This window comes from Emys orbicularis, chromosome 8 (assembly GCF_028017835.1).
Source record: "Emys orbicularis isolate rEmyOrb1 chromosome 8, rEmyOrb1.hap1, whole genome shotgun sequence".
NCBI classification, from domain to species: domain Eukaryota; kingdom Metazoa; phylum Chordata; order Testudines; family Emydidae; genus Emys; species Emys orbicularis.
In genome coordinates this window covers 34,070,102-34,091,754 of record NC_088690.1, presented here as the reverse complement: position 1 = coordinate 34,091,754, position 21,653 = coordinate 34,070,102, and the positions used below count along the sequence as shown (strand labels likewise).

At 42.7% G+C, this 21,653-nt stretch overlaps 1 protein-coding gene across 1 annotated transcript in view; it reads left to right on the top strand.

The window, feature by feature from the left end:
- The window catches only part of TGFBR3 (transforming growth factor beta receptor 3), a 146,331-nt gene that overhangs the window by 54,533 nt on the left and 70,145 nt on the right, over positions 1-21,653 (top strand). Inside the window, exon 2 of the mRNA XM_065409551.1 lies at positions 15-199. Within this exon, the coding sequence (XP_065265623.1) occupies positions 15-199 (185 nt within the window). The remainder of the gene's footprint in view (positions 1-14; positions 200-21,653) is intronic.

The following is a 21,653-nucleotide window of genomic DNA, read 5'->3' as shown; positions in this document are numbered from 1 at the left end:
GATTTCCTCTACAGGTCCTGTGCCTAGGAGTGAATGTGTGTTATCGGCTGTCAACAGTTCCCACCCAGTTCATGCCTTGCTGGAGAGCTTTACCGTCTTATCTGGTTGTGCAAGCAGAGGCACAATGGGCCTACCGCAGGAGGTGCACATCCTCAACCTCAGAAATCCAGAGGAAGGTCTTGGCCATCATGAAAAAGAGGTAAAGGGGAGATTGGGCACTTTCCAAACAAGAAAGTACAAAAAGTACAAAAATAGCTGTAAAAGGCTTTCTTTTAATATTAACTTGCTGAAGAAAGAGATTTCTTAAACATAAACAGAAGCACTACAGGGAAATGTAGGGTGTTTGCACTATTGCTGCCCGTCCATGCTTTGCTTGGTATAGGAACAAATCCCTGTGGTGTTCCAAGCTGTCAGTCCATCCACAGTTTTCACAAGCAAGAAGTTCACTAACAAAAAATAGAATGAAGAATAAGAAACGGATTTTCATCTAGAGGAGGCCTGTATTGAATTGCCCATCTTCAGCACTAGATCATTTACCAAAATGTGTTGTAAATTATCACAAATGCTTTCAGATCCTTGCCATGGTCTCTGTAAACAAATACTTAAATTCAGATTCTTTTACCCTTGTAATACATCTTTATTCTTAACTGCTAAGGAATGTAGTTCAGATAGCAAGTATTGCTGACTATAATAGTTCTTAAGCACAGTGCAATTACTTATTTATGTAGGCTTCACTCAGATGAATTGGAGAGCACTTTTGTTCTAGCTGCTATGAAAGCAGCAGCAGCAGAAAACTCTTGATGTTAACTTGTGCAATACTGTTGTTTACTCTGAAAACACATCAAAACAGACTGCTGAAGTGGAAAGAAAACATTTCATGTCAGGACAGCTCAGCTCCCTAACTCTTGTATTTACAACACTACACCCCAAAAAAACCCAACAACAACAAACAAAGCAAAAGAAACCCCAAACCACTACTGCTTCCTGTGAAAGCACCATGTGTATACATACAATTAGCTGAATTGGAAGCATTAGAAAAAGAAACAGATCCAGTGGGAGAAAGCTGATTGCTTAGAGGCCTAAGATCTTAAGTCTGTGCTTAAAAGAAATGTTAAATAAAGTTTACTGACTTCTAATATATAGGGTCGTAGACTGTCACCTCTGAAGTGAGTAGAAATCTTGCCATTGACTTCAATGGGAGTGTGACTGCTGAGCCCAGGCTGTGGTGTCAGTGGAATGTATATTGTATGTTCCAACTGAAATTTCAACTGTTGTTCACACAGTCTGAAAATTCCAGATTAGGATGGAAAGGTGATTCATTATCTTTTCAGTAGACATCCTCACTGGCTGCCCTCAGCCAGACATGTGAGATCTGCTTCAGACTAACCATCCTGCAACAAGTACAGATATAATACCAGTCCTGCTAGGGATGGGCAAGAAAAGTAGAGCTGCTTTGGTGTAGCATTTTTAGAATTCATAAAGTATTTACAAACTACTCTGATGAGTGCAGTATAAATGTCTAAAAAGATACAGGTGCTGTACGTTCTACTATATGGGCATGTAGCCCATATTGTAATTTAAAAGCTTGTTTTTTGATTATCCTGATTCTGCAGTTGTTGCATAGGCATACCTCTTCAGTAGAAGTCATGTGAATATAAAGGCTGCAGGACTCGGCATGTAACATCTCATACACTCAATTATAGCAGATAAATATTTAACTTTTAGATCAAAATGTTTTCTGTCTAACAGAAAGAGGCTGCTTATGTCACATCTAACATGCTTATTTTATCAAAACAGTTTGTCCATATCTATCTTTCCGGTGTTCTTTGGTGAATTAGGTGACACACTGATGCTGTGGTGGCATACAATATATTTTACATCTGCAGCCCTTTACCTCCTTCCACTGTCTCCCACCCTTACCACAATCATAGCCTTTAGAGATGACTCCTCTGAAAATGAACAGGAAGCTAGAGAAAGCCTTTCTGGCGACAGCAGAGAGCAGAAGCGTGTAAACAACTCGGAAAGATCAGATTTTACTTATAGGATAAGAGTCTGAAAACAAAGCAGAGCAAATGTTATCTTTTTCATCATTGTAAAAATCAACTCTAAGTGCCCTTTTGACTTAAAAAGTAAAATGCATCCATCACCTCATGTTAGGTTAGGTCAGGTCACTTCACCATTTAGGATGTTTCCTGATGCCTGCAAATGCTGATAGCAAAGGCAGAGATTTATTTGTTTACAGTACAATATGTCTATAGAAATAAAAATAGTCTTTTTGTTTGCAAATACCTTCTTTTCAGATGCAACATTTAAACTGTATTTAAAACAGATTGCACATGAACTCTGTGATCTATCAAGGTTCTGATAGCAAGGAATATAGGACTTAAAATGCTTTAAATTATGTAAGTCTTGGAGTTAAGTGTGGTGTGGGTTTTCTTTTGTTTTTTGTTTTTTTAACTTGTCCTATTACTGGTGCTGCTAAGTTAGACATTCCTTACTTACTGAGAGGAGCGTAAATCCTCCCTGCAGCAAATCTTCTGTAGGACTGATGCATTAAACATGTTTGTTTAGTTATCATGATACTCATAAATGTACAAGGCATGCACACACACATACACGCACAAGTACACACAAGTAATTTACGTTGACACTTCTTTAGAACATGCAGAAAACAAGCTGTCTTGAAACTTAAACACTTGGGGGCATCTTTACTTCCCCGGCCACATGCACAAAGTTCCCAGTAAGGTTAATGGGAATTATTTATGCAAGTTACACTGAAAACAATAGCTGGCTTAGTAACTTGCAGTGTTTGCAGTAGCCAACACAATACTAAATTGATAATCACTCAGGTTAAGGTTAAAACCTGCTAAATGAAAAGGTCATGTGATGACATGCTGCATCATGGCTGCTGTTTTCAAGGGGTTTATTTGCTTTCCTTTATTTCCATTTCACTTCATTAATTTTGTAACTATTTGGGTGGCATCTCATTTTCTGAAAATATCGAGGCATTTTCTTCAAATGACCATTCTGATACTGAACTTCAGTCTTTTTCAGCCATTAGTATTTTGTGTTCTGTGCCCTAACATTTCAGTTTTGCCATACTTTACCATAGGAAGTTAATACAGGATGCGTGTGAATGTTGGCTTTGGCATGAAAAATGTGAGCCTTTTTTGGTTTATTTGATCAAATAGTCACCAGAGAATGAGTGGATTGGTCTGAGAACTAATATGGGAACCAGGTTCTAATGCGCTCTAATTTTACTCTAGCACTAACTTTCTCTTTAGCTTTTGGCAGCCTCTCAGCCTCAGCTTCTCCATCTCTAAAAAAGAGGATAATCTTTGCCTATTGTGAGCTGTTGGGAGAATTAATTGATGTTTGTAAAGTCACTGTGCAGAGATTAGCACCAGAGAAATATACATAGAGATAAAATTATAAATAAAATTCTTCAAAGATGAAGAACGCTGTTTACATAGAGGTGTAACACAATCTTAGTGGCAGATTCTCTTACTACTAAATGTTGGTTTAAACTGCCCTGAGTTTCTTCAATCATACAGCTAATGATCAAAATAGCTAAGGGGAAAGAAATACAAAATTAATCTCATGTGAATACTTAGAATTTAAATCAGAATTCCTGGAAATACATTCACCATTGTTTTCACTTACATCCTCTTCCTCAATAATCTGAAGATGCAGAACCTGCAGTAAAGTGGCAGGTTTGTCCAGACCTCACTAAATTAGTGTTTCTTTTGTTCCCAGCTTTACTACTTCTAAAAATTCAAAGCTGGATCTTTTTGAAGTATCTCTAGTAAATTTGGGCTATGATAAGTTCTCCCATTGTGTAATGGCTGCTTCATGGATTGGGAAATTATCATAGCCCAAATTTATAAGAGATACTCCAAAAAGATCCAGTTTTGACTCTTTTGAAGTAGTAAAATTGGGAACAGAAGAGACACTAATTCGTCTGTTTCAGTTTGTCCAGACCTAGACCATCTGATAAACTATTCCTACCATAAGACCTTGGCAACGTATCCTGAACCAACATTTTTCACAGTTATTCTTGTAGAACTTCATGATGACAGATTATTCTTCATTCTCCATCAAAGTAATTTGTTTTTAGTACTGTAGAGTTTTGGATGATGAGGATTGGAATGGAATCCTGGGTCATCTAATCCATTCTTCTGCATGAATAGTGGATTTTCCACTCTACTAATCTCAGCTGTTTTCAAAAGAAAACTTGGATACACCTTTAGGGATACATTTTCAGACTTCAGGTTGAATATGTTTATGTGCAAAGTTTTCACACCCTGAAGAGGTGCAAATACCAGTGTGTACACTTAACCAATAGTCTAACATCTGTATGCACCCAAGTTTTAGACTGTTTCAGGTGCCTGCAGGTGTGCTAAAGGTGGGCATGTGTATGGTTGCATGTTGTTTTATGCTGATACAAGTGGAGGGCTGGTAAAGGTCCTTTTGAAAATGAACCCCTTGATGTTAGGGATCTAACACCATCCCTTTATAGATTATACTACAGAATAATTTGTTTTTCTATTACATCCTGTTGTTGCAAAAATGTACACATGTGCATAAGGCTTATACGCTGTATGTATAGCACTGAGTGACTTCAGTGCTACTACTTAGAGTGTGTAAGTCTCTGCAGAATCAAGGACTTAAACTTTAGTTAAAAATGCTTTCTATTTTAAATTTTCTGGTTTTATTTTCATGACACTTCTTTAAGCTTTACAACTGTTCTCCCTTTAAATCTCAGAACTTTTAAGTGTTTGGATAGTTATACCTGCTTTTCATCATTCCTCTAGGCTGTACATGTTAAATTTCTTTACTCTCTCTGCATGAATCATATTTTGTAATTCCCTTATGATTCCTGAACCCCTTTGGGTTTCCCCTCCAATTTATCAGTGTTTTTTTATTTTTGTGTATCATTTTTTTTAAAAACATGATGCTTCATACTGTACAAAGGACACTAGTGTGGCCTTACTAATGCTATATTCAGTGTAATAATTCATTCCCTGTTCGGGCATCCCATTGAATCTGAGTATCCAAAGGTCTTTGGGACCAACCACAACCTTCAGATAAAGGGAGCTTTGGATGAAGAGTTCACACGCGCAGTGCACTGAAAAGAGGCTGACCTGTTGTATAGGGGCTGTGATTTAGGGCTGAGAATGTTCTCATCCAGGGTTACTATGTCTGTACAGCTCTTGATGAGAAGTTGGGAGGGGGAGAAAGAATTCAGATTTGTTAATCAAGAGATCAAGCGGTTTAGTTATAAGGGGTTGAGTTATCTGGGCATCTGCTGTATTGCATGAGCTTTTTTTTTTTTTTTTTTTGGTAACATTATAACACTGAATTTGTCCAGTTCAGTATTACAGTTCACCCCATATATCCTGCTCTACATTACTACATTCTAACCATTGGTCTCTTCTCTGGTACTTCTCATTATTATTTTTCCCCTAAGCATATTGCTTTGCATTTATCAGAATTAAATCTCAACTTGTTAATAATTATCCATTTCTCCATGCTCTCAAGATCCTTTTGCAATTTATCTCTGTCCTTTTCTCTGTTCATGATCCCTCCTAATCTGGTATTATGTGTAGAGTTGATTTATACATTTACTTCATCCTTTGAACATTTGTTAAAATACACCACAGCCCTAATTTACCAACCTCCTTTTAATAGGCGCTCAGTAATGTTCCCTTGGTTGTTCTAAACTTCTCACTCTGCTCTGGAACTTCTCAAGCACAGACTCAGTGAAGATAAGGCCAGCCATTTTTACAGCCCTCCTAGATCTGATGAGCCTTTGTCAAACTGACTGGCTTCCTCTGAAATTGGGGATAGCCAGGCCAGTAGTCTTAGAAGTTTTGAAAGAACCCAGAACACGGACCTTGGAGTCTGCTGCTGGCTGGTAGGAGTCCCACTAGAAATATTAAAAATACTCAAGTTGTCCTGTTTAATGGTCTGGTTCTATAGTCCATATTTGCTGGAGTAGTTTATTTGACTTACATGAGACTACTCTGGTGAGTCAGGGCTGCGGAAGAGGGTACTTTCACAGTTCTGGGCCTATTATTAAACCTTGTGGTAAGTCACTCAGTATCACTTTCAAATGTGATGCTGTACATGTTAGAATTAAAGGTTCTCATTCTGACAGCAGGGACTCCTACACAACTAATAATGTGACAGGTGCAATTAGTTTAATTACTTTGGTTGATGCATGGTGTCTTCCCATATCCCAAAAAACCTGGATAGACACACACACACACCCCACCCCCGCCTCCTGTGAGCACTTTATGGTATTCATGCTAGTACAGAAATCCAGCCATGTTGAATGTGGCTTTTCATCTTGTTTGCTCTGGACTGAAGTCTTTGTAGATTATCTAAGTCAGCTCAGAAGTTGCTGGTCTCTGTATTTGGCAATTTTTTCAACTTTTACCCATCAGAACTTCAGGAGGAAGTTGGGTGACAGACAGAAGAGTCTGTTTATTTAGAGCATGATGTCCGTCAGAAGCATCAGTTGATGACTATATGCTTAAAGAAACAGGAATGAATTTTCATGAGGTGAAAGTTCCATGTAAACCCCCAGGTATTTTCTGTTCTTAGAAATGAGATGGTTTGCTGTACACCAGTTGAAAGTGACCATGAAAATACAGTTTCACAAAGATGCCTGGAACTGGCGGTGAAATAATGGCAAGGCAAACAAGAAAAAGGGCTAAAAGGAAAATGTCAGAGTCACTTTCATAACTTCCACCCTCTCCCCCCCATTATTTAAAATGACCTGTTGGGAGCTTGAAACGAGAATCTGTTTTACTGACATTTATTCTCTTGCACTGTGTGCACACAGATACTGATTTGTTATTGTAGGGTTCTTATGAGAACTGGGCTGCTGGCACTGAGGCAGAGACCCTCAAAGGTATTTATTTTTAGAATTTTTATTTATTTTTTTAAAGGCATGTATGGTAGAAAGATACGTCATTTCCTTCGTTTCCACTCATGCATGCGGGCACACACAATTTTAGACAGATACATTTGGTTTGGGTTCTCTGAAATTCAACTGTGGTTCCAGTTCTTGTCCTCCCTGACCCATCCTCACAAGGTCTCTTCATGACGTACTCTGGAGTATGTCGACTACCACCCCTGCCTTCAATTCCCTTGTCTTTGGAAAAGTAATTAAGACAGTGATGGCAGCTTTAAGTGCACCTTTATATCATAGACAAGTTGGGTAGGTTTCATTATTTCTTCGAGCTCTTGTTTTTGTGCTTGATACAGCACTTCTCAGGGTCATAAGAGATCATCTGTTTAGAGTTATTGCCTACAGAGACTCTTTGAGCCAGCAAGATTGGTATTAATCAGGGACTCGGGGTCAGGTGTAGTACCGGAAAATACTTTTAACTTGTTTTTGGAAGCTGCCTAGATTTTAAATTGACACTGTCCCTTTTAACAGCCACCTAGAAGACTGGCAGAATACAGTAATCATGTTTCCTGTTTACATGCCATTATAGTTTAAAATACAGAAATGTTTTCTGATGGCCATGGTCCATCTATCATATATGTGATGAGTGTCTAGACTGAGAGCTGGATTTGGTGGTGGTCCAGAACCCTAGTGATGGAAAAGAACTCTAATAATCAAACATGTTATCTTGCTGGAAATAACCTTGATTCTGTGGCTTTACAGATTGGATTTATATTCTTCCTGACTTCTTTTTCATTGTAGATATGTCCTCCACATACTTTTCTTTCAATGGTCTTTATAATTATGTTCCTACTAAAGGCTGGACTGCATAACCATTAGAGATCTTTAACATGTGGCCTTTGTTATCCTGATGAAAATTTTGCTTTTTTTATTGCAACAGAAATATACTGTCAAATGATCAAAGGGGCCTATACAATTCCATTGACAGATTTCATGTAAGCACCTGCTTACATGTGCAAAATTCAGTTATGCATGTTCAAGTTAAGCAGTTGAACATTATCTGTTTTGCAAGCACAGATGTATGTTGTGCACATACAAAATATGTAAATGCAATTTAGAGGCCCATTTGAGAACTTGACCCATTGTGGACATATTGCATTGCAGGGTCAGAGCTGATGACCCTGTTTCAGGAAAGCACTTAAGCATGTGCTTAATACTTTTGACTTCAGTGGAACTTTGCTGTCTTGAAAAGGGGTGTGTTACCAAATGGGGCCTCTATTTGTACTGCTTTTTGTTAGAACAACCTTTTCTGGATGTCTTAGCATTTATTTTTTCTTGGATATATGTAGCAGTCCCTTGTTACCTATTATTAGATGAAGAAACTCAGGGGAACAGGAGACTTGCTTTTTTTGAAAGTACTCTTCTCTGAATAGATATCTATGACTTTCCCCTCCCTACAACAATTTATTTGTATTTCAGAGTGATAGTTACAGGAAGGAAGTTACAGGAGGAACAGTTGGCCACACCGAATATACCTGAGGTTATGCACACAAATAATGTAAATAGGAAGTAACACAGGGATATTAAATAGTAGTTCAAAGTTAAGCCGGTATTTGATGCTATAAATCAATTTGTATACAAGTAGAAGCCGGACAATGCAGGTCAAAAGAGTATGGCATCACTATTGTGAAAATACTTAAGACACTTATGAGTTTCTCATAGTTCCTGGAAATATTCTTTTTCTGTTTTGTACATCCTGATCCTGGAAGCATTTATGCTTGTGAGTAGTTTTACCCACAGAAGTAGTCCCACTGAGCTGAGTTACTCTGGTTCCTTGGTTTTATTCAAATGCAATTAATGTCCTGACAGTACTAAAATAATTCCTATATTTATTGTTTTTCTTTTAAACAATTCCATTTTTATTTGTACATGGAAGAAAACTTTGATCATGAAAATAAGAAAACACTGAATATTTGAAACAAAAATAATCTGGATAGCTGAGGATCTTCCCAGTACTGATAGTAGAATTGTGTTGAATAAGTTTATGTGGAATTCCATTAATGAAGATGTTTCCTCTACATCCAATTTGAACTCCACGTGAAAGTAAGTTACAGACACATACATGCCCCTCCTTCCTCATGCTGATACAGTAGATGTCCACGATGATGTAAATACAGTCTCACGCATCCCCTTCCTAAAGCTTGTAGTATTCTAAAGCAGTGGTTCTCAACCAGGGGTACATGTACCCCCTGGAAGACCTCTGTGTACCCCAGAGGTACATCAACTCATCTGAATATTCGCCTAATTTTACAACAGGCTACATAAAAAGCACTATCGAAGTCAGTGCAAACTAAAATTTCATAGAGACCAGACTTGTTTATACTGCTCTGAATACTATACACTGAAATATAAGTACAATATTTATATTCCAATTGATTTATTTTATAATTGTATGGTAAAAATGAGAAAGTAAGCAATTTTTCAGTAATAGTGTGCTGTGACACCTTTGCATTTTTATTTCTGATTTTGTAAACAAGTAGTTTTTAAGTGAGGCGAAACTTGGGGCTACGCAAGACAAATCAGACTCCTGAAAGGGGTACAGTAGTCTTGAAAGGTTGAGAGCAACTGCTCTACAGGATCCTATATAAATTTTCAGGGTTGTTTTTTTTTTGTTTTGTTTTGACTCATGGACACACAGTGTATTCAGACTAGTTTGTTATCCTGGCTCTGAAATGTGAACCTGGGACCTGGTCTACACTACGAGTTTAGGTCGACTTTAGCAGGGTTAAATCGAATTAAGCCTGGACACGTCCACACGACGAAGCCCTTTCTTTCGACTTAAAGGGCCCTTTAAACCGGTTTCTTTACTTCACCTCCGACGGGATTAGCGCTAAAATCAGCCTTAGCGGGTCGGAATTGGGGTAGTGTGGACGGAATTGGACGTTATTGGCCTCCGGGAGCTATCCCACAGTGCTTCATTGTGACCGCTCTGGACAGCACTCTCAACTCAGATGCACTGACCAGGTAGACAGGAAAAGCCCCGCGAACGTTTGAATTTCATTTCCTGTTTGCTCAGCGTGGAGAGCACAGGTGACCACGCAGAGCTCATCAGCACAGGTAACCGTGATGGAGTCCCAGGATCGCAAAAGAGCTCCATCATGGACCGAACGGGAGGTACGGGATCTGCTCGCCATATGGGGAGATGAATCAGTGCTAGCTGAACTCCGTAGCAGTAAACGAAATGGCAAAATATTAGAAAAGGTCTCCAAGGCCATGAAGGACAGAGGCCATAACAGGGACGCACAGCAGTGCCGCGTGAAAATTAAGGAGCTAAGGCAAGCCTACCACAAAGCCAGAGAAGCAAACGGAAGGTCCGGGGCAGAGCCGCAAACATGCCGCTTCTACGCGGAGCTGCATGCCATTCTAGGGGGTGCAGCCACCACTACCCCAACCGTGTGCTATGACTCCGTCACTGGAGAAACACACAGGGAAGCGGGTTCGGGGTACGAGGAAGATGAGGATGGAGATAATGTAGATAGCTCACAGCAGCAAGGAAGCGGAGAAACCGGTTTCCCCAACAGCCAGGATATGTTTATCACCCTGGACCTGGAACCAGTAACCCCCGAACTCACCCAAGGCGTGCTCCCAGACCCTGAGGGCACACAGGGGACCTCTGGTGAGTGTACCTTTTGTAAATATTACACATGGTTTAAAAGCAAGCATGTTTAATGATTAATCATTAATTTGCCCTGGCAATCGCGGCCAGTACAGCTACTGGAAAAGTCTGTTAACGTGTATGGGGATGGAGCGGAAATCCTCCAGGGACATCTCCAGAAAGCTCTCCTTCATGTACTCCCAAAGCCTTTGCAAAAGGTTTCTGGGGAGGGCTGCCTTATCCCGTCCGCCATGGTAGGACACTTTACCACGCCAGGCCAGTAGCACGTAGTCTGGAATCATTGCATAACAAAGCATGGCAGCGTATGGTCCCGGTGTTTGCTGGCATGCAGACAACATCCGTTCCTTATCGCTCTTTGTTATCCTCAGGAGAGTGATATCATTCACGGTCACCTGGTTGAAATGGGGCGATTTTATTAAGGGGACATTTTATTCAGAGGTGCCCCTTCCTGCTCTGCTGAACAGAAATGTTCCCCGCTGTTAGCCACGCGGTGGGGGGGAGGGGTGAAGTGATCATCCCCGAGAATTGGGTGGGGGGGCGGTTAGTTGGGTTTGTGCTGCATGTTAACCTGGAAACCGCAGCCCCTCCTTTACATTGCAAACCCATTTTAAATGGCCAACCCAATGGGTGCTTGATATGGGAAATGAGGGCGCTGCTGTTTGAAACCATTCCCACACGTTAAGAAGGTTAAAAAAGCCAAAAGACTGTGGCTTACCATGGCTGCCTGCAAACCGAAATCTGTTGCCTGGCACTGCGTGAGTGATCTCTCACACCAAACCGGCAGGCCCTCAATATAAGAGGAAAAATGCGACCTTGTAACGAAAGCACATGTGCTGTGTAATGTGAACAGCAAAATTTAACGTGAAAGAGTGTACCCATTGTTCTCTAAAATGTGTCTTTTTTTAACCACCTCTCCCTTCTCCACCACCAGCTGCAAATGTTTCTCCTTCACAGAGGCTAGTGAAGATTTAAAAAACGGCAGACGCGGGATGATATGTTCACGGAGCTCCAGATGTCCTCCCACGCTGACAGAGCACAGCAGAATGCGTGGAGGCAGTCAATGTCAGACTACAGAAAAGCACAGTATGAACGAGAGGAGAAGTGGCGGGCTGAATCGCGGGATGAACAGAGCAAGTGGCGGGCTGAAGAGGATAGGTGGCGTCAGCTTGCAGACAGAAGGCAAGAGTCGATGCTCCGGCTGCTGGAGCACCAAACTGATATGCTCCAGCGTATGGTTGAGCTGCAGGAAAGGCAGCAGGAGCACAGACCGCCGCTACAGCCCCTGTGTAACCAATAGCCCTCCTCCCCAAGTTCCATAGCCTCCTCACCCAGATGCCCAAGAACACGGTGGGGGGGCCTCCGGCCACCCAGCCACTCCACCCCAGATGATTGCCCGAGCATCAGAAGGCTGGCCTTCAATAAGAGTTAAAGTTTTAAACTGCAGTGTGTCCTTTTCCTTCCCTCCTCCCCCACCCATCCCGGGCTACCTTGGCAATTATCCCCCTAGTTGTGTGATGAATTAATAAAGAATGCATGAATGTGAAGTAACAATGACTTTATTGCCTCTGCAAGCGGTGCTCGAAGGGGGGAGGGGAGGGTGGGGTGGTTGGTTTACAGGGAAGTAGAGTGAACTGGGTGGGGGGCGGGGGGCAGAGGGTTCATCAGGGAGAAACAAACAGAAGTTTCACACCGTGGCCGGGCCAGTCACAAAACTCGTTTTCAAAGCTTCTCTGATGCGCACCGCGCCCTGCTGTGCTCTTCTAACCGCCCTGGTGTCTGGCTGCGCGTAATCAGCGGCCAGGCGATTTGCCTCAACCTCCCACCCCGCCATAAATGTCTCCCCCTTACTCTCACAGATATTGTGGAGCGCACAGCAAGCAGCAATAACAATGGGGATATTCTTTTCGCTGAGGTCCGAGCGAGTCAGTAAGCTGCGCCAGCGCGCTTTTAAACGTCCAAATGCACATTCCACCACCATTCGGCACTTGCTCAGCCTGTAGTTGAACAGGTCCTGACTGCTGTCCAGGCTGCCTGTGTACGGCTTCATGAGCCATGGCATTAAGGGATAGGCTGGGTCCCCAAGGATCACGATAGGCATTTCAACATCCCCAATGGTTATTTTCTGGTCCAGGAAGAAAGTCCCTTCCTCCAGCTTTCGAAACAGACCAGAGTGCCTGAAGACGCGAGCCTCATGTACCTTTCCCGGCCATCCCACGTTGATGTTGGTGAAACGTCCCTTGTGATCCACCAGGGCTTGCAGTAGCACTGAAAAGTACCCCTTGCGGTTTATGTACTCAGTGGCTTGGTGCTCCAGTGACAAGATAGGGATATGGGTTCCGTCTATGGCCCCACCACAGTTTGGGAATCCCATTGCAGCAAAGTCATCCACTATGGCGTGCACGTTTCCCAGAGTCACTACCCTTGATATCACCAGGTCTTTCATTGCCCTGGCAACTTGGATCACAGCAGCCCCCACAGTAGATTTGCCCACTCCAAATTGATTCCCGACTGACCGGTAGCTGTCTGGCGTTGCAAGCTTCCACAGGGCTATCGCCACTCGCTTCTCAACTGTGAGGGCTGCTCTCATCCTGGTATTCTGGCGCTTCAGGGCAGGGGAAAGCAAGTCACAAAGTTCCATGAAAGTGCCCTTACGCATGCGAAAGTTTCGCAGCCACTGGGAATCGTCCCACACCTGCAGCACGATGCGGTCCCACCAGTCTGTGCTTGTTTCCCGGGCCCAGAATCGGCGTTCCACGGCATGAACCTGCCCCAGGAACACCATGATTTCCACATTGCTGGGGCCTGTGCCTTGTGAGAGGTCTATGTCCATGTCAATTTCCTCATCACTCTCATCGCCGCGCTGCAATCGCCTCCTCGGCTGGTCCTGGTTTTGTTTTGGCATGTCCTGGCTCTGCATATACTCCAGGACAATGCGCGTGGTGTTCATAGTGCTCATAATTGCCACGGTGATCTGAGCAGGCTCCATGATCCCAGTGATAGCTGTGGCGTCTGGTCTGAAAAAAGGCGCAAAACTAGTATCTGACGGACCGGGGGAGGAAGGGTGGGAGGGAGGGGCGAGTGACGACATGGCGTACAGGTACAGGGAATTAAAATCAACAAAGGTGGCTGTGCATCAGGGAGAAACACAAACAACTGTCACACAGAATGGCCCCCCCAAAGATTGAACTGAAAACCCTGGGTTTAGCAGGCCGTTGATTTCACGGAGGGAGGGGGAAGCAAATGAATACAGAACAAATCTATTTTTTACATCTTAAGCTGGCAGACGACGGTGCAGCATGACTGATAGCCCTCGGCATCTTCTGGGCGCTTGGCAGAAAATACTGGGCGCTTGGCAGAAAATACTGGGCGCTTGGCAGAAAATACTGGGCGCTTGGCAGAAAATAGCATACTACGACTGATACCCATCATCGTCATTGGGAAGGCTCCAGGAGACAAAATGAAGAATCAGATGCCCAGAGTGGAAGGGTGCCTCTGATCGACCTGGAATATGATGAAGATGGATACCAGTTGTAATATACCATCTTCTACCAAAAGGCAAGGGGCTGCTGCTGTGTAGCAATGCAGCCCCATGTCTGCCAGCCCCACGTCTGCCAGCACCCAGATCGCCGATGAAGGCTACCAGTCATACTGCACCGTCTACTGCCAAAAGGCAATTAGCTGCTGCTGTGCAGCAATGCAGTACCACGTCTGCCGGCACCCAGAGGACATATGGTGACGGTGAGCTGAGCTGAGCGGGCTCCATGCTTGGCGTGGTATGTTGTCTGCACAGGTAACCCAGGTAAAAAGGCGCGAATCGATTGTCTGCCGTTGCGCTGACGGAGGGGGAGGGGCCTGACGACATGTACCCAGAACCCCCCGCGACACTGTTTTGCATCATTCAGGCATTGGGATCTCAACCCAGAATTCCAATGGGCGGCGGAGACTGCGGGAACTGTGGGATAGCTACCCACCATGCAACACTCCGGAAGTCGACGCTAGCCTCGGTACTGTGGACGCGGTCCACCGAATTAATGCACTTAGAGCATTTTATGTGGGGGGACACACAATTGGCTGTATACAACCAATTTCTATAAAACCGGCTTCTATAAATTCGACCTAATTTCGTAGTGTAGACATACCCTGAGTGGTTTTTTTCTAGCACAAATCTGAATTCCAAATTTTATGCTGAGCCTCTCTGAGACACACCTGTAAAGTGATGTACCTCTCTCCCACCCATCTGGAGTCGTATGTGGGGTCTGTGGATTAAACTGAGCCTTAAGTTTTCTGTAACAAAGCTTTTTCTTAAGTGGAATTGTGCTTTAATGCAAAGATACGTATTAGAAACACTTTGAGCCCTGTTCATAAAAGATTCTTGACAAAACAGAGCTCCACATCTCTTAAGTCATACATATAAATGTATTTGAATAGGTACACAAGTTAAAGTCCTTAATTGTGTATCAAACAAATTTTAAATGTTGATGTAGTCCCCTTTCAAAAGGTACTACATTAATGAGCACTAGGAACTTTTCATGCACACCAGCAATGTCAGTTAGTTAGGTCAGTTAGTGCAGAAAACGCTAGTGTGCACTAGAGTTTACGCTGCTCTGGTGTAGCCTAATGTACCATGTAGACAAGACCTAAAACTTTCCCCCTGTTATTTGCTTCCTTGTGTACTTCATGTTCTTTGGACAACAAAACAAGACTGGTCAGAAACATTCTCTGGCACTTATCGTTCTGTGTTGTGCTTGGATTTTCAGCATTTTTTATTTAACAACTGCTTTCATTGATTTATTTTTACTTATAAAACATTGGGTTTGGTTAATCCTTCCCCCCCCTCCCCCATTTTTAATACAAACTTATAAAAATGAGCCCTAAACTACTAGATAGTCTCTTCATCTTATTTACTGAAATTGCTCACGTAGGCCCCAGTCCTGCAATAGGAGATCTGTGTGACTGGACTCATGCTAATACAGAGCCTCAATGCTCTAATAAATTTGTTAGTCTCTAAGGTGCCACAAGTACTCCTGTTATTTTTACTGTAGTCAATGAAACTCCACACACGAGAGGCTCCAGCCACATGGATTTGATTGGGGAAGGATGATCACATTTGTAAATTGGGGAAGACCTGTATTTGAATTAAATTAAGACTTGGTAACTAAGATTGGATTTTTCAGTAAATGTAATGTTTTTATTTTTTTTAAATGGAAAGGCCTAAATAATTCTACTGTGTTTTTACATATCTAAAATGTAAAAATTCTAGTCTTTTATTTAAAAATAAGAGTTCCTTCCCTTTAAAGAGCAGACTATGAAACACCATGTGAGACCATGATTGATTCTCTAGTGCAGGGGTCGGCAACCTTTGGCACGCGGCTCGCCAGGGTAAGCACCCTGGCGGGCCGGGCCAGTTTGTTTACCTGCCGTGTCCGCAGGTTCGGCCGATCGCGGCTCCCACTGGCCACGGTTCGCCGCTCCAGGCCAATGGGGGCTGCAGGAAGCAGCACGGGCTGAGGGACGTGCTGGCCACCGCTTCCAGCCGCCCCTATTGGCCTGGGACGGCGAACCGCAGCCAGTGGGAGCCACGATCGGCTGAACCTGCGGACGCGGCAGGTAAACAAAGCGGCCCAGCCCGCCAGGGTGCTTAACTTGGCGAGCCGTGTGCCAAAGGTTGCTGACCCCTGCTCTAGTGCTTGTAATATCTCATTCACTTCTAAATAGGCACCATTGTGGGCTGCTGTTTTCTCTGAAGTTTTCTGAAAAATACCTGTTTCTTTGATAGGTGTAGATCTTTCTGAGCTGAAGAACTAGGAATTCAGTCATGTGCAGGAAACCCTAATTGTGTCAACATTCTTTGTCACAAACATAGGAATCAAATAAGCAACACTTTGATGTCTGCTAATTCAGAAATTCCAGGAGATAAAATAATTGACACACAACCTTTATTTCACAAACCATGGCATGCACTGATCTTACTTTGCAAGTTGAAGTCACTAAATTGCACACACATTAATGGCACTGTTTCCACAGCAGTCACTACTTGTAGTCTAGTAGAAGCAAGAGGCCCTCATTCAACATCTGACCCCAGTCTAATGCCTTAGTCACGTAACCATCCTTCTTCACTATTATTATTGTAATGGCATCACTGCCTTTAATTCTGTGGATTTTCCCAAGTTAATTATTATCATTCCCACAACTTCTGGTATTTAAATGAGTAGTGTGGTGGAGACATCCAAACCCAAATCTATTAATCTGCCACATTATGTTGATTTATGACATCTTTTAAAGAAAAGATGCAGCCGTAGCAATGATATTGTCACACTTTAGGAAACAAAATCCTAATTGTGGCTGTAGAGAATCGAATTCTAGAGTCATTTTGCAATCCTGGGATTTTGGGATCAAGTTGATGTTTGTTTTATAGATTTCCTCAAATCCCATATATTCCCAATAGAAATAATTGTATAGTAAGGGATTGAGTTAGAATCAGATAGGTAGTGCTCTTTTGGGGTGGGGGTGGGGGGGAGGTTATGGCACCTAACCTTTGTGCGAGGTGGGAATTATAGGTAAAACTGGTAGCAATTTCTGTTTAAGCTTGCTGGAAACTTTCAGTTTCTTATAACTATCAAATTTTAACCATTCAGTCTGAAATTATGCATGCAGAGTGTCTGCCTCAGGCTGAATTGTTTTGGAAACTTTCAGCACAAATGGTTCAGCTGTTTCTGAGAATGAGATTGGAGGAAAAGATGTTGTTTCGCCCATGTTAAAACCAATTAGTATAACTGTTTGAGATACTCTAGTGCTTCCTTGCTTCGGAGCAGGGATGAGAAATTAGGCAGGGGGGGTTGCCTTTGGGTCAGAGCTGTACCTTTTACTGTTCCTATTAAACAAATTTGGCCAAGTTATAGACCTTCAAAAAATCTCACTTCATGCATTCTCAGTTGAGATGGATTAGAGTTTGGTAGCTAAATTCTTGCAGATTCTGTCTGCACTGAGAATGCTCCAGCCCAGGACTGCAGGGGCTGAGCAGGACTTTCCCTGTAATTGCTGCTTCCAGCTGCTGCAGGTTGGTATTGTGCAAGGCACAGGAACTGAGAGCAGAGAGACACTCTGTCCTGTGCTCTCAGTGCTCCCCCTGCTGGTACCCTGTCATTGTGGAGGAGGTGGCAGCCTGACTTCAATGCAAAGGGGACAAGAACCAGACCCGGGGAGAGGGGAGGGGAATAGGGTTGCCAGGTGTCTGGTTTTCGACCAGAATGCCCTGTCGAAAAGGGACCCTGCCAGCTCAGCTCAGCTCCGCTGACCGGACCATTAAAAGTCCAGTTGGTGTGGGGCTGGCAGGCTCCCTACCGAGCTCCGTGCAGCTCCCGGTATGTCCCTCCTGTTCTTAGGCGTAGAGGCCGCCATGGAGGCTCCATGCACTGCCCGAGTGCCGGCTCCATAGCTCCCATTGGTCAGGAACCATGGCCAATTGGAGCTGTGGGGGTGGTGCCTCCGGGCCAGGGCAGTGCACAGAGCCCCCATGGCTGCCCCTGCGCCTAGGAGCCAGAGGGCCATGCCGGCCGCTTCCCGGGAGTTACCTGAGATAGGTGCTGCCCAGAGCCCACACCCCTCACCCGGTCCCGCAACCTTGTTTCTTGCATTTCCTACCTTTTGAGTGCTTGACTTTGCAACCTTAGTAATGTGCTTTTAACATAGTTTTTGTGTGTGTAATATAAATATATGATTATGCAAATTCTTTCTACCAGTGGAATGGCTGCTAATTCCTGAGGGGCAGAGTTATGAGTGCATTATACTCAGGAGTTCTCAAATGTGGCAATAAAATCTTTATACCACAACCTACCATCATGTGTCTTGTGTTACCCACGTTTGTCTTATTTTGTTATGTTTCTTGTGTGTCTTTGTCAGATGTGATGTCTTGGGGGCAGGAGCTGTCTCTTGCTTTGTGTTTGTATGGCACCTAGACGAAGGTTTCTAACCATCAGAGGGGTGAAGTTCTGGAACAGCCTTCCGAGGGAAACAGTGGGGGCGAAAGACCTCTCTGGCTTTAAGATTAAGCTTGATAAGTTTATGGAGGGGATGGTTTGATGGGATAACGTGATTTTAGTCAATAGGTCAATAACATGCCATCGCTGGTAATTAGTAACAATGGTCAATGATGGGATATTAAAAGTTACTACAGAGAACTTTTTTCCAGAGGGTCTGGCTGGAGAATCTTGCTCGCATGCTCGGGGTTCAGCTGATGGCCATATTTGGGGTCGGGAAGGAATTTTCCTCCAGGGTAGATTGGCAGAGGCCCTGGAGGTTTTTCGCCTTCCTCCGCAGCATGGGGCAGGGGTCGCTTGCTGGAGGATTCTCTGCGTCTTGAAGTCTTTAAATTATGATTTGGGGACTTCAACAGCTGAGTCAAGGGAGAGAATTATTCCAAGAGTGGGTGGGTCAGCTTTTGTGGCCTACATCATGCGGGAGGTCAGACTAGATGATCATAATGGTCCCTTCTGACCTTAAAGTCTATGAGTCTATGAATGGGGCCCTACTGACAGAGTAGAATACTATCCCGTAATAGTGTAATAAGTGTAATTCTAAACCGGGGTCGGCAACCTTTCAGAAGTGGTGTGCCGCGTCTTCATTTATTCACTCTAATTTAAGGTTTCGCGTGCCAGTAATACAGTTTAACGTTTTTAGAAGGTCTCTTTCAATAAGTCTATAATATATAACTAAACTATTGTTGTATGTAAAGTAAATAAGGTTTTAAAAATGTTTAAGAAGCTTCATTTAAAATTAAATTAAAATGCAGAGCCCCCCGGACCGCTGGCCAGGACCTGGGCAGTGTGAATGCCACTGAAAATCAGCTCGCGTGCTGCCTTCGGCACACGTGCCATAGGTTGCCTACCCATGTTCTAAACATTACACTTTTTAATTAGACCGTCTCTAGTAGTAAATTGCTAGGGAAAGTAAAACATATGAGCCCAACACACCATTCCTTTTATGAGTAGTCCCATTGACATCAGCATGACTGCTGCCTTGAATAAGGGCTGCAGGATTGGGCTCTATGCCCTTAAATAGATTTAAAATAAGCAAGAAACTTCCCCATGAAATGTGTAAAAGAAGGACTTTACCCTTAGGATGCATTGTACAGTATGTGAATGGTATTGACCTCTACTCCACTATGCAGAGTTAAGACAATACCGTGTTTTAGGTCCTTTTGATTGAAAGCCTAACGGTGTCGTGAAGGGGCAGATGGCACAGGTGGTTTCATTTCATCTTCGGGAGCCTGCATTTATATCTGGTTTAGGTTGGAGATGAAATAAGTTTGGTGGTCTCAGCCTCATGGGCATTTGTCCGTATTACAAAACCACCATATAATTTGTCAGGACTCAACACTGTGGCAGCTTCTGCTTAGCAGGTGCCCAGAACTAGGATAGCAGTTGAGGAATAAACTGTGTTGGCAGAATTACATGGGGAAGTTTGCACGTAGTCTGCCTACACTATGTGCTGTAGCCAGTTCTTTGAACCTCTCATTTTCGAAAAGTATTTATATTAAATAAAACAGAGCAAAAAAAAAAAAACAGAAAGCAAAGCACTGCTGTATTTTGTTCACTGTTAACTTAGAGGCCAAGAAGAGTATAGCTGTTTGGAGCACAGATGCATTGTGATAGGCTGTTCACTTTGTTAAAATATGCAGCCTGCTCTAGATATAAAGGATAAATAAAAGGAGGAGAGAATGTTGGCTAAAGTTTAGATTTTCTAGAGCTGGGCAAAAAGAATGTTGAATTCTACATAAAACTGTATCACCTTTTTTTGGATTTTGTGAAAATTATTCTTTTTAAATTATAAACCCCAAACCCACAAAAACTTAAAGGAAGGTCACTGCCCATAGATGGTAGTCTCCTGGGGTGCTTCTTCATCACTGTCTCTCTGAAGTCTTCTTGCTCGTTCAATATCTGCCCATTCCACTTGCCCATAACTGAGCTCTAATGATCCTAGTTGCCTCTGCTTCCCTGAGACATCTTGAGCCTTACTAACATTTTTGATTATTAAGAACACATTGAAACTACAATTCCATATGTCCAGGATAAGTTGGACTTGGTAGCAAATAGGTAGGGGAAATTAACACGGGCAGCTGAGCAGCACAGACACTAAAGCCTGGTCTACCCTTAAAAGTTTTACCAGAGTATCTGTTTTGATTAGGGGATTGATCTTTTTACCAAAATAATTATAATGGTTAAAGTCCTAGTGTGAATGAAGTTAGACTGGTATAAAGGTGACTTAGGCCTGGTCTACACTAAACAGTTAGGTCAACTCAGCTACATTGCTCAGGGATATGAAAAATGCGCAGCACCCTGAGTGATGACGTGAAGTCAACCTAACTCCTGGTGTAGATAGTGCTAAGCCAATGGAAGAATTTTTCCATTGACCTCGCTACCACCTTTCAGCATATGTAATGCTTCAGTGTAGACACTGTAGTGTTGCAGCTGCAGTTGTGCCACTGTAGACAAGCCCTTATATCACTATAGTTGTTCCTCATTCTGTATATACTGTATGGAGCATATTAATACTGGTATAATTGTGTGTCCATACTGGGGTATGGAAGGGTGGTATCGCTAGCTATACTAGCACAATTAAAGTGGTACAACTTTCTAGTGTAGAGAAGCGCTTACTAATTGTCCTACCAGTGGCACAACAGGTAACATATGTCAGGAGTATAAGAAGCACTTTGAAAGACCTTTCTTTTAATGTGTATATTATATTTCTCTATATATTTGTGTAAATAATTTAATTTACATTTAATGTAATCTGAACAAGTTGGCAGCTGTAGTTAAAAAAATGCTTTGGAGTAGAAGAAATGATTTAGCAGTTTTTGTCTAAAGTAAATGTATATGAACAAGTCCTGTCCAGAAATTATCATACTTGTAATAAAGTAAAATGGAGAATGCTTCCTAATTCCAATTTGTGTGTGGAACTTTCTGACACACTTCTGCTAACTTTGGTGCCCTTTGAAGTTGCATTTGAACTACTTTATCTCCAGTAAGAGCCTATCAATATTGTTGTGTAACGTTAAAACTA